This window comes from Taurulus bubalis (assembly GCF_910589615.1).
Source record: "Taurulus bubalis genome assembly, chromosome: 3".
Taxonomy (NCBI): domain Eukaryota; kingdom Metazoa; phylum Chordata; class Actinopteri; order Perciformes; family Cottidae; genus Taurulus; species Taurulus bubalis.
In genome coordinates this window covers 10047610-10060559 of record NC_136591.1, presented here as the reverse complement: position 1 = coordinate 10060559, position 12950 = coordinate 10047610, and the positions used below count along the sequence as shown (strand labels likewise).

Here is a 12950-nt window from a genome sequence, read left to right as displayed (position 1 = left end):
GGTTTTAAGCCGGAAACCACAGTCAATGTTTGCTTCTGATGCATGCATGCAGGTGAGTTCTCCCTCGTATCTCTCTTCAAGTCCTCTGCTTTGCACTAATGCCACATCCATTCTAGCCCTTAGTCCCTCCTTGTCTTTTAGCAGTCTCTAAGGACAAAAAGCCACACCAATAGTGATCCATGTTTGTCCTCGACATCGATCTTTAAACCTTCCTCTGAAAGCCGAATTTCTTTATCTGGAACATCCACTCCAGAAACTTTTCTTGGAGACTGGAGATGTTCTGCCATAGGAAGCCTACTCCTAGCTGCCTTTAGATCTGGCCGGTTGACATAAAATGCATCAGGGTTGCAACGGGGCAGGAAAGTCGCACCAGAGACAAGACACTACAACTGTGGATACTGCAAAAAACTAGGATCTTTCCCTGGTAGCAATAGTGCTTAATCCCTGGTAGCAATAGTGCTTAATCAGCATTATGTGAACTTGTTCGGCAAGGGCTTTAATGTAACTGCTGCTCATTTATATGTAAATCTATCTGCAAGTCCTGAACTCTAGCTTTCAGAAAAGTACTTTTGATTGAGAGGAATTTTCCATCAAATGATGAAAAATGTAGAGCTGCCACTATGTGGTTCTAATTGAATCAACAGAAGTGAAAGAAATATATTTCCAACTGGAACATTTTACCTTATTCAACATTTCATATCCAGGAGAAGAATTTTGTGGGTCAGAAATTTGCTTGCGTATTGTGCAGACATAAAAAAGAATTGGCTTGGATTTTAGGCTTTTTATGGATACAATTTGGTTAGAGCTGTTTCCCCTTCTGACGAGACCTTCCCCGACTGCGATTGTGAATTTGAGTCTCCACCATGTTTGATTTGCATCCTGAGCCTGTTCTCACACAACGACCACACCTATAACCAGTCACACCATCAGTTTCAGTTTCCTTCAGTTCACAGCATCCCTGCTCCCACAGGAACATCATACACATAACAACTAGCACACACCCACACAATCACAAACACATACGCACACATTAAAGTCATTTTATGCCGGCTAATTGTGATACACTGTGAATATGGGAACCAGATGCCATTCCCAAGTCAGTTTTCCAGTGTGGTTTTCCTATCCCTGCCTAACCTCTGCGTCCAGATTCCCCCGACGAGCACCAACCACTTGTGGTCCGCCGCTTCTGCCCATTCTGCTCTGATTACTCACATCCCTGTCCTCTTTTAGTTTCCCGCCTTAAAGTCCCCCGGACACCCTATGTAGAGCTAACAAATGGAAGTGTACATATAGATGTACACTTCCCTTTAGTAGTGTTTTTACTGGATGTGTTTTACTCGGTTCCAAATTTGTTCATGTTTGAAATTGAGTGGATTTCATTTCCAATGATGCCCGCAGTAGCTGCAAGCGGCTAAATGTGCATTTTGCACTTGTCTTAGCACTATTGTCACATTTGCATTGGTCCAATTGATCAAATATTTGTATCCAAATGGGATATTTCAACTTTGCTGGGTAGAGAGGTTATTCGGAATTATTACATAATCTTTTTCCCAAGTGCTCTTAAAAATAACTCATTGGTGGTAGATTAGAATCACTGAAAGAAGTGTTGAGCATATTTGTAATTACATTTAAATGTGATTTCACTCACAAACATACTTCCCAAAATGTAGATTTTTTTTTTATTTAAATCGGACAGGTTAAACTCAATCCAGATTTTTGTGAAACCTAGACCTCTCAGTTTCAATGTGTGGCAAACATGATGCATCACTCAGCTTGTGCGTAAGTCCGGGTTTAGTCCTTTCAAACCCTTTACGATGGCCCTCCTCCCACTTCTGTGGTGAGCAGCACTCCTCACCTGCCCCCCCTCTTGACTTACTCGTTCCCTGTCAACACTCGGTGCCTGGAGATTTGCTTTGCTTAACTTCCTGTGTACACACATGTTTATTAATATTGTGTAGCTGTGTGAGAAAACTGTTTGCCCGTAAAGAAGAGGTTGTAAAAGCGGTAGTTGTTGGCCTGTACTCTCAGAGATGCCAGTGCTCCAGGGTGAGATGATTGGATCCATGTGGCCGGCAATTCAGGCTCCAGCAACTGCTGCCAGCCCCGTTGGCCCAGGTTCTGCAACGAGGATATGAGCTCCGTTTGATGGATTGGTTTTCTGGACCTCGAAACATTTAACAGGTCACTGTGATGAAAACAAATACACATACAGATCCCCTGTTCCTGACTTTTTTGCATCTAGTTGGATTAGGTAGATTGCAGCACAAGATTGCACCAGCAGTTTGCAGCCAAACCCACGAGAACTACTTTGCTCATGTCAACGACAGCTAAAGCTATGGCTGAGAGCCAGCCTTTCGACTCGCACTGCTCAGTCAGGCGAGCAATGTCAAGCTCACATTCATCATGTTTTACTAAATTACAGAAGAGTAAGAATGAGAATAATAGAAATTTCAGTGTCTTCCCTTCTATGTGAGATGAGAAATTCACTTTGTTGGTAAGAAGCCTACTAATTTATTTGATTGTAATCACCTTATTCTTTGGCATTTAATCCATATGTCAAAGTCAGCTCCTTACATCTAAATACCAGCACAAAGTATATAAATCTGCATAAATTGAGTAAGAAAGTTCATTTCTTTCCTTGAAAATGTTTTTGACTCAATGGAATTTTTCGAGAAGAGAAGAAAAAAATAGCATTCAGTAAATATTGCTCCGGGCACATTGTCACGCTTCTTTGCAGATTACCACAACCAGCACAACCAGCTTCCGCATCAGCAGAATAGCGTGAACAGGCGTAAGGAACTTGTATGGCATTGTTCGTGTAGTCGCGTGTATGACGCAAACAAAATCTCACTATGTGGCACTGGTCAAATGCTCAGAAGAATACCCATACGGTTCATCAATAGTGTTTTCTTCTGCTTCCATATTCAGGTCATGGGATGGCATACCTCATCTAAGTGAACTTAGTGTGTACTAATACTGAAGAGATGTAAATGCAGAGGCATCTTGGATGCACATAGATAACTTGTTTGATGTAGAATATGAAACTAAGAGAAACCACCTTATCCGCTCTACAGTAAGAATTCGTCAAAAGTAAAAATCTATAAAGTATATTGACTCAGATAAAGTTTTAACTATGGATGAAATAAAGACACAGAATACATGGATATCTAGTTGTGCAATATTTTTACATCTCAATAACCAGCTTTGCAGGAGCCACATATGACATGTACCTCGGTGCCAGGATCATTTTATTGAACATCATTCACTCTTTAATATGAAGTGAAATAACTTGCATTGTCAGATATGCATGGTGATGTTCATGTTGCTTGCGGGTTTGGCCCCAGTTCGCTGAGCATTTTTATATTTCCCTGCAGACCTTTCCATATTTCTCCCCTACTCTGTTTTAAAAGGTGGCATGGGGTTTCCTCTTATTTTTCATACCAACAGCTCATTTGGGCCATTGCAGGAGACAGTGGTCATGGTTTGGCTTAGAATGGGAGGCTAGTCATGTACATGGATAGAAAAAAAAGCTTAATCCTGATCCAGTGGTCCACCAAAAACTTGACAGTATCATGCACACAGGATGTTCTGTTACAAATCATCTCATGGTGGAAGTTTGACATAAATTTGCCCAGCGTTAAGCTATAGAAGATGTGGGGCTTTATATCAACGTGATATATGTCATTTCCAATAAGTGCTTCTGCTTTGGGGGTGTCTACATTCTGTTTATCACCACACATATGACAGAGATATTATTTTTCAGCTCCCTTCCACAAAACTAATCTTTTAAAGAGGCTTCCTGCAAAATAATTGTCTCAAACCCTCCAGTAACAGTGAAATACTGTCTGTACAACAGTGCACCGAATCCAAAATACACATGTTTAGAGCAATAATGTTCTTGGGTTCTATTTGGAAATCTGTTAAAGGAAGAAAAAAAAGACATTTTAGGAAAAAGGCTTATTTGTTTTTATTGCTGAGCTTTACATGAGAAGATCTATGAAAACACAAAGTTACACCAAGCAGCCAGTTAGCTTAGCTAACAGCAAGTTGTGGTTTTACAGAGGGTGAAGGTCCGGACTATTATTTGGAGCGGTAGCAGTAACTCTCTGGGGGTCTCCGCTGGATGCCTATCAACTAAATAAAAGGCTGCAGGAAGTTAACTGTGGTTCGGCATGAAAAAGCATTGTGTTACCTTTGGACTGAGCCACGCTAACTGTTTCTAACTGCATGTTTCCATTCAAGAATCGAGTGAGATCTGAATGTAAAGGTGTCAAAGGCACGCTAGGGTTAACCATCTTCAACAAAGGAATGCACAGTGAGCAAGTTGATCAAACAGAAGCAGCCTGATGAGCTACGGAGCACCTGCTGGAGGGCTCCTTCTGAAAAAGAGCCAGAGCAGAAGCAGTAAAAAAGATGTGGAAAGCTTATACAGGTGCTGATTAGAAAGTTTCCTTAATGCAGACTGAAACCACAACGGTGCAGAGACTGCTTGACAATTTGACCCCCTCTGTAGTACAGTTCGCTCCTTTTGAAATGGTCCTTGCAGGAGAGCTGTTTAATAGTCTCTATAAAAGACTCTCATTGTACTGGCTAAAACATTCTGGAAAGGCTCCAGTGGATGCTGTCTGTCCATGTGATGTGCAAATGATGGGCCGTATAATGAGCAGGTGCGGACTGTGTCGCAAAATCATTTCCACATGCTTTGCGACCAGATGGAGGCGATAAATACAAAATAAATTGTGCAAGATATGGTTAGATGTGTTAAAAGCAGCATTCCACTTGTGAAGGTTAAATCTACCATGCAGCTCAGTGAAGTTTTTATTTAGTCAGCCAGGGGGTATGTCTGCAGTTACTTTGAGGTACGTTGGAAGATTAAATTGATAGTAGAAATTACAATTTGATAGCGGTAACACCTGAACGTCACGTAGTGTGTGATAACTTTCAAAACACTGTTACAAAGTGCTGTACAGTCAAACCAAACGCATTTAAAACACAATGAGAATCTAATAAACTAAAAGTCAGAAGTATGCACAAAGATCAGAGAAAAATGAACTAAGATATCGTAAAACACAAATTATAACACAGCAAAGCAATTCTAAAAAAGTGTATTTTTTTCAAAAGATGTAACAGAGTTTGCAGCCCTGATCACCTCAGGTAGACCATTCCACAGTCTAGGAGCCCTGACTGCAAAGGCTCGATCCCATTGATTTATGCACCTGGACCTTGGTAAAAAAAGGAATGACACATCTGAGGTTCTCAGAGTATGGGATAAGACAGACTAATAAGATACCTGATAGATAACTTGCTTGGGGCGAGACCTCTAGAGGCTTTGTACATAATTACTAATATCTTTGAATTCATTACAAGCCAAGATGTGATCATGTTACATCGTCAAAATCATTAGCAAGTGAAGTAAAAACAGTTAAGTAAGTATTGGATTAACAGTAGAGTCTGCTGAAAGTAACTGACAAACAGCTTAAGTAGTTCAACATCAAACAGGATACTGGCTTAGTTAATCAAACCTAGCCGGGAATATCTACTGTAGAAATACCAGTGACCTCATTAATTCCATCACATAAAAAACTTTTTTTCTGCCCTGCTATGGAGGTTCAATATGGATTTGTTTCTCTACGTGGCTGTACTAACAATCTGGATTTATTGAAATGCTAAATAATATAAATCAGAGTTTTTTAATTTCTTCCCACAAACTTATCGTGCCCGGCCATTTAGCTCAGTCCTTTTGTGGGCCAACTATGTGTATTTTTCAGTGCCAGATGTAATACATTAAGCAGGCTTGTGCAAAAAGCTGCAGTGGGTATATTTATGTATTTCTTGTTGCAGACGTTCATATGTTTGCAGTAACAGCTTGTCAATAGCCTATTGTCCAAAGGCAATTTTCCTCCACAACAAAAAGCCTGCACTGATTTTCTTTCACTGCCTTCCATTTTCAGGAACATGCGGGAAACGTATTTAGTCTCTCTGGACTGCATCTACATCATTGTAAAAGTAAAGAAAAAACACACTTGATTCCAATTTGTTGCCTGTTATTTCCCCCTTGGGAACCGCAATCGGAAACATTGTTTTCATAATGGCGCATTTTGTGTTTACAAGTGTGTTGTGGCTCTTTGTATGGTCAGACAAGTAAGCAGCAGGACCACCTCCTTAGATGTGTACGTATTAAAGCTGCATTTCCCATCAGCTTTTGCCTGGCATTGTTGAAGTGAATTCCTCATATTTGAATAAATGGGACGATGCACTACATAAGCTTGCTGTACGGGTTCATATTGCATGACCAAAGGAAAATTGGGCCTGCAGATCCAGTTGGGAACACAAGCACAACTAGACATACACAAAAAGCTACGGATAGTTAACTGCACATTAAAAAATCATGTCCGAAGGCACTGAGCAGGCTACATCTCTCTTCCCCAAGAGCAGTGTGGGAAATTGGCTGAGGAAACTGCTGGACTACCTCTGGAACATTTCAGTCCTCAACTGTGCTATTGTGTGCCAGTGCAGTGTAAGCCGGTCTGTGTGTGCAAAACCTACTGTTCTGGGTCACTGGAGGCTGTTCCTGTGAGTCTTTGGACCGAACACAGGTCTTCGACTAATGGCATCAATCTATGGATTACTGTCAGCGGACTTTTCTCTGTGAGTTTGATATCTTTGGAAGCAAACCACGTTTGACCGGTATTAGCCTGGAAAAGAACCAACCGCAGAGCTATTACCAGAGTTGTATTGGTGACAGCTGAACAACTTGTTCTTTTCACCTGAGGACATGCGTGATATTTCTTTGGCAGGTACAAAAGAGATGCACAATTGCCCAAACCTTGGAGGGATTGTGAAAGATTCAGTTCTGCTCTCAAATAATAACTTTGTCTAACTTGTTCGACCAACATAAAGGTATTTTCATCTGAAATACATATTTCACAGATAGCTTTTCATGCAAAGTTCAGATTAGCAACGGCATACATGGCATAGCGGTAATTTAGTCACACTGATCGAATGCTGATTTTTACAATTCTAGCTTATTCCAAAAGTTCGACCTCAAAGAAAGAAAGAGAGCCTTGCATACTGGCAACAATTTAAAGAAAGTGTCTTCAGCACAAGCTCATTAGTCTCCAGCATATGGATGCACACCTCATTGTCAAATCCTCCACTTCAGTGATGATCTTTTACAGAGCCCACCCAGGAGCCCCTGCTAGCTGATTGACAGAAGTTGGATGCAAAAACTGCCTCACATAAAACTGCTGTGTGTTTAGGGCACAGCTTTACAATGTGCTTGCCAATACTTGGTTGGAGATTGCTGGATTTGATCATCTAAGTAAACATGGACTTGATTTGGGCCTGCTTTTGGTTTTAATTGTATGTTTGTATAAGCCCTGCCGTCTACAATACATAAGGTACCGGTTCCCAGTCTGTGACAGGGCATTTTAATCAAATGCTGAAAGACATGTCAAAAAGTGCACACTGTTAGTTTCATCAAAACTCAATTTGTTAATCTTTTGATTTTGCCTTATCCCTCTTAAGTTCATGATGTTCAAACTTTGTGAAGTAGCTCTGTTTGTTTGTTGGAGAACATGATTGGTCACCCTGGTTTTATAGACGTTGTAATGTGTTGTATCTTACCACAGGATGCCATGGCACCAGAGTGATTACAAATAACTGACATGGATTGTAATTTGTCATTTTCTTCTTGCAAAACAGTTTGATAATCATTGTTTTTCTTTTTGTAGGGCTCTTCAGGTACCAAGGGTGAAAAGGTGAGTAATTATATCTTTAGTTTGACACTTTAACGGTATACTGTTGATTCTTCCTACCACTCAAAGCGCTTTAACACTACATGACATCATTCACCCATTCACACCCATCCCTACACTGATGGGAGGGCCAAAGGTTCCTCCCATCAGGAGTAGCTAACATTCAAAGACACATTCATACACGTAGGCACAGCTACGGGAGCAATGTTGGGGTTAAGTGTCTTGCCCAAGGACGCCTCGACATGGCTAGTGGAGCCAGGGGTCGAACCGCCGATCCTCTGATTGAAGGGCGTCCATGCTCAACACTGAGCCACAGTCTCCACAGTGTGTGATCTACTATTCTGTTCCACTGCGTAAAGCAGTAGTTCCACATTTCGGGAAATCAGCTCATTCTCTTTCTTCCAGAGAGTTTGGAAAAATATTATATTTGTATGCCAAGCTAAAGGCTGCAGCCGGCTAGCTTAGCACAAAGACTGGAAGCCTGGTTCTGTTTGAAGGTAACAACGTCTGTCGTGCCACACTAGCTGTTTTCCTCTGTTTCTGTAATAACTATTAACCTGCTGCTGGCTCCAGATTCACATGTACTGTACAAACATGAGGGCGGTATCAATCTTCTCATGCAATTCTCAATAAAAAAATAATTCCGGTCACATTTCAGTCTTTAATATCCAGCCCATGATGTTTAAAGACAATTACATTATTTAATTTTGCTCTGCCATCAGTTGATTTGTCCATAAAGAGAGTTCCTTTGCATTTGCGGCAATAATTCACATTCACATCATCCTGAATTTTGTTATGCGCCTGTCGTTCTCAAATCCACAGCACAGCACATTACTGACTGAAAGCCAGAGTCCAAGTTGGAGCCCTTAAATGCCTCGCTGAGTATTCCTCCATAAAACAGCAGTGGAGCATGCAAAAATAACCACACTGTCTCTTTACAAGTCTGAAGGAGTCTGGGACAAATAGATGTGTGCCCATGGCTTTGCTTTGAAAGAAACGCTGTCATCACACCAAAGTTGATAAAAAATCCCTTTATTCACTCATAAGGGAAACAAGTGGCTAAAAGTACTTATAAAATGCTACTGGGGAAGAGCTGTTCTGTTTCAATGAATAGATTAAGTATTCATAAAAAAACTACTTGGACTCAGTGTTTTTCAGCGGCACATTTTCTACAATAAAAAAATCCACCTGGCAGCACACCAACAACCCAAAAAGTTACAGAATGTCACATTGTAGCATAATACAGCATATATGGTTAGGTAATTATTGCACTACCTACTGGCATAGAAGAATATTCAGTGTTTCCCCTAGGTTTACAGCTTTAGGGGGGAGCGACTGACAGACAGACGGACATACTACATCGTGGTACCTCACAGTACTACAAAGTAATGCTTCACAGTACTAGTGACTCCATCTGTGCTTTTATAAATAATAGAATAAAGAACATTGCAATCAATTTCAATTAAACCAGATTGCTCCATCAGACCAAAAAAAATGTGTTAACATTTTGTTAGAAAAATTCAAATAAAGTTATATCTGTGCAAAAAATAACCAATATTTAGTTACTACTACATAGCTTATTGTGGAAAACAACAAGCTATTTTTTTGCAAAACAGAATGAGTGCAGATATGTGAGCATCACGTTGTATCAGTGTTAGTGGCTGCAGTGAGCTGACAAGAATCGGCGAGTCGCAAATGCGCAAGCGTGACCTATTAACGGTGTACGGTGAAATCAGCATTTCCTCCTGCGCCCCACCTGTAATACGTCCCAGTTTGATAAATACTGAATTAAAGGAAACATGGTGTTCATTTATTTTAATGACAACCACAAAGTGAGCAGGCTTTGTCACTCCAGTTTGTTTAATAGCAGAACAAGGTGCAGACCTGTTCTATAGGAAATTACTAGGCCAGCCACTATATTGCAGGCTCAGACGCTCAACAATGGAACATTATTTGCGGCAGTTAAATAATATTTTTTTGAACCAATTATGTGAAATTGGACATTTTCTCACGGCACACCTGACGATCTCTCACGGCACACTGGTGTGCCACGGCACAGTGGTTGACAATCACTAGACTATATAACTCAATTTAGGATTTGTGGATTATTGTGCTGTGAAATACAAGACTTAAAATGATATAGCGTGAGAGTGCTAACCAGAGCTAAAGTCTAACACAGGGAAACATTTCACAGTTGTCATCTGCAACCAGTCACACTATTTGGGAACAGATGATTTTGAGTAATGTAGGGTGTGGGATGATATTGGTTATTGTCGCTGACCAACATAGTAAATCCACAGTGTGATCTCTTATTTGGTGCCCCTCAAAGCATAAAATGGAACCCATAAGCATGGCGTACAAAACCAGATTTAAGTGATTTTCGAGCATCCGTTCTGACAATCGTAAATAACCCTGTCCTGCAGATTGGATGCAAATTCTTCTCTCTAATGTGAACCCATGCATCTGCAGTTTAATGAAATGAAAAACAACTGTGTGCATTCCTCCCACCCAAGATGAATACAGCGTGGATCAGTGTGGCCATTCATAACTGTTTCCCCCGTTAAATCCGCTTTTGGAACGGCTGCCCAATGAAAAATTCAAAATATTCCGGGATCTGTTTTATTTGAAATTGCTAAAGCGTCGCATTGAAGTTTGTTTGAGCAAAATTGCCTACCCTGTGTGAGTTGCCCGGGCTAATGTTTAGTGCTGTGGCTAAATTTTAACTCAGCCAACAGGAGAGTGGAGAGCAGATGAGATGGTTTAAGGGTGTTCAGTTATACGATTCTAGACGGATTACAGCTATAATTCAGCGTCCAACATTTGGTCTTCCTTCAGTTGTTTTAAACAAAAGTATGCTTTTCGCTCTAATGCGATAAACCCATAGTCTTCAATATGCAGGTTGATTCGAAACCAAACATTTTCTCCTTCAGGAACGTGCTTCGTCCACAGAGATCTACCCCCAATGAAGGCAGAAAGCCAAAGATCTCTGCCGCATAAAATCTGACCTGGCAATGCCGTTTGCCCACACTCAGCCCCTACTCACCAAACCCACCAAACCTCACACCACTGCTGTCTTGTTTTCTCTCTCTCTCATCCCCAACTCTTGTCCGACCAAGTGATTGTATTCTCAACCACAGTGAATAGTTGAGGGTTCCTGTATTATTTTCGTTATCAATGTGTTCTGAATTATGCCTCGGTGACTTTGGTGTGAGTCTCGGCTTATTATTAGCATTGTACTTGTGCCTGTGTGTCTGTTCACTGTGTGTTTGACCCTTGCATTTCAAAATTCCTTTTCTTTCCTTCTGCAGGGGGATCAAGGTGACCAGGGACCACGGGTATGCGGTTTACTCTGACTTCTTGTGATTAGCTGATGAATGTGACTGTGTGTGTCTCCCCCAGCAGAATTGTGGGCAAAAGGTTTGAGATGCATGGAATTCCTGGGATAGTGTTCTTCCCATCTGGCCAAATACAACAAGTATTTCAGCACCGCTCATTTCTACATCAAGAATGGGCTGGAACACGTGCAAAATACGCAAAGACCTTCTCTGTGCCTCTTGTTTTCATATTTGAACATGAGTACAATATGTTGCCCATCAGCAGAAGATATCTGCTCAATATCAGGTACAATCAAAAGCCAACTAGCTCTGTCGATAATTACTCGTGATTCACTTCAATCCTCGACGTGACACGGTGTGTTCAGAGCTGTAATCATTTCCAGCTCTCTGGTTTGACATTTCTATGAAAGTGCAGCTTCTAAATGATGATGATGTGAGTGCTTTTCCGTGCTCGACAGACTCTGAAATGAATTACTCCATCTCCAACTAACAGCAAGCGCGTACTTATTTTTCTCAAATAATGGTTAAAAAATGATGCCTCCTTGAAAAGCTGACTGCGACTGCACAGGTTTGTTTAAAGTAGATTGCATTAACTGGGGTCACATGTGCACATGCACGCTTTTCTCTTCCTCTGTATCTGCTGTCATCTTCAAGAGTACATGTTATGGAGTCAAAGTCACTTTAAATGCCTGTAATTGATTTGAATAATGGGGAAATGGGCACATAGGTTGGAGCACAAGGACAAGAGAACACAACAGAGGTTTGTCTAGTCATCAGAACACCAGCCATCTCCCAAGCGGATCTGATTCCAATTCTGTGTTGCCGCCCAACCAGACGTTAGTAGTTTGCCAATTATCCAGTTCTGCACGCCAAAGCACCGCAATTCTTATGATTTGGAAGTCAATACCAATGACCTTCTCTGCAAAATTCGATTAGTGGTCCCAAAGCGATACATCTGGGGCACTCCTCAAATGACAGCAAAGTTCACAGAGATTTCAGATCTCTCAGTGGTTTCACACTTTAACACAATCTACACGTACACCTCCAGCTTTGTGATATCCTTAGTTCATTTTAATGATACGAAAAATATTGGATAATCATTATTGTAAGACTGAACCACTGCATTAAGGCAGAAAGGAAATATCTTTGCTCACTAGCTGAATTGAGTAAACTATCGCTGCTTGGATAGAATTTCTTGGGTTTTGGTCATAATTTGTACCCTTTTAACCTAGGAAATGGAGTCATCTGTCTCTATCAGTAAAGTGATTTATAATTTTGAAACAGCAGTGTGGCTGAAAGAGTTGTAACAGGGACCAGCCAGGCCCTATTTGTCTTGTAGAGTAAATACATAAACTGCCCACTTCAAGAAAGCATTTCATTAACTTCCAATTACAGCAGCATTTTCCCCTAACAGGTACAAATTAACACACAGTCACAGTCACATGTGAAGGACTACAGCAGTCTAGGTCACCAGCAAATTATATTACCTCCACAGAATGGGATATTGACTTTGCACATTAGATTAGTAGGTAAATGTAGTGGAACAATATTAGAGAGATTTCCTTAATAAATGAAGGCATAATGAGACAAGTGCTGCCTGACCTTGACTTTATCCTGGAAATTAAACTCATGTCATGCCTAGTATTGTGTGCAAGAGAAGCTATTAAAGCCATATGGAGGTATGTATAAACAACAGGGCATGTTAAGAATATGTCCCCGACACACAACAGTTTGCCAAATTACAAGACAGACTGTTTGTATTTGCATGCTTACACAATATGTTTGTCTTTAGGTTAAGTCCAAACCCTGTAGTCTCCGTGGCCAAAGACATGGCCTCACAGACACATACTTCCTCTGC

At 40.8% G+C, this 12950-nt stretch overlaps 1 protein-coding gene across 1 annotated transcript in view; it reads left to right on the top strand.

Moving 5' to 3' along the window:
- Positions 1–12950, top strand: part of col25a1 (collagen type XXV alpha 1 chain) — a gene marked incomplete at its 5' end in the record, with an annotated part of 145269 nt that overhangs the window by 91237 nt on the left and 41082 nt on the right. Inside the window, 2 exons of the mRNA XM_079215972.1 lie at positions 7734–7760; positions 11066–11092. Coding sequence (XP_079072098.1) covers positions 7734–7760; positions 11066–11092 — 54 coding nt within the window. The remainder of the gene's footprint in view (positions 1–7733; positions 7761–11065; positions 11093–12950) is intronic.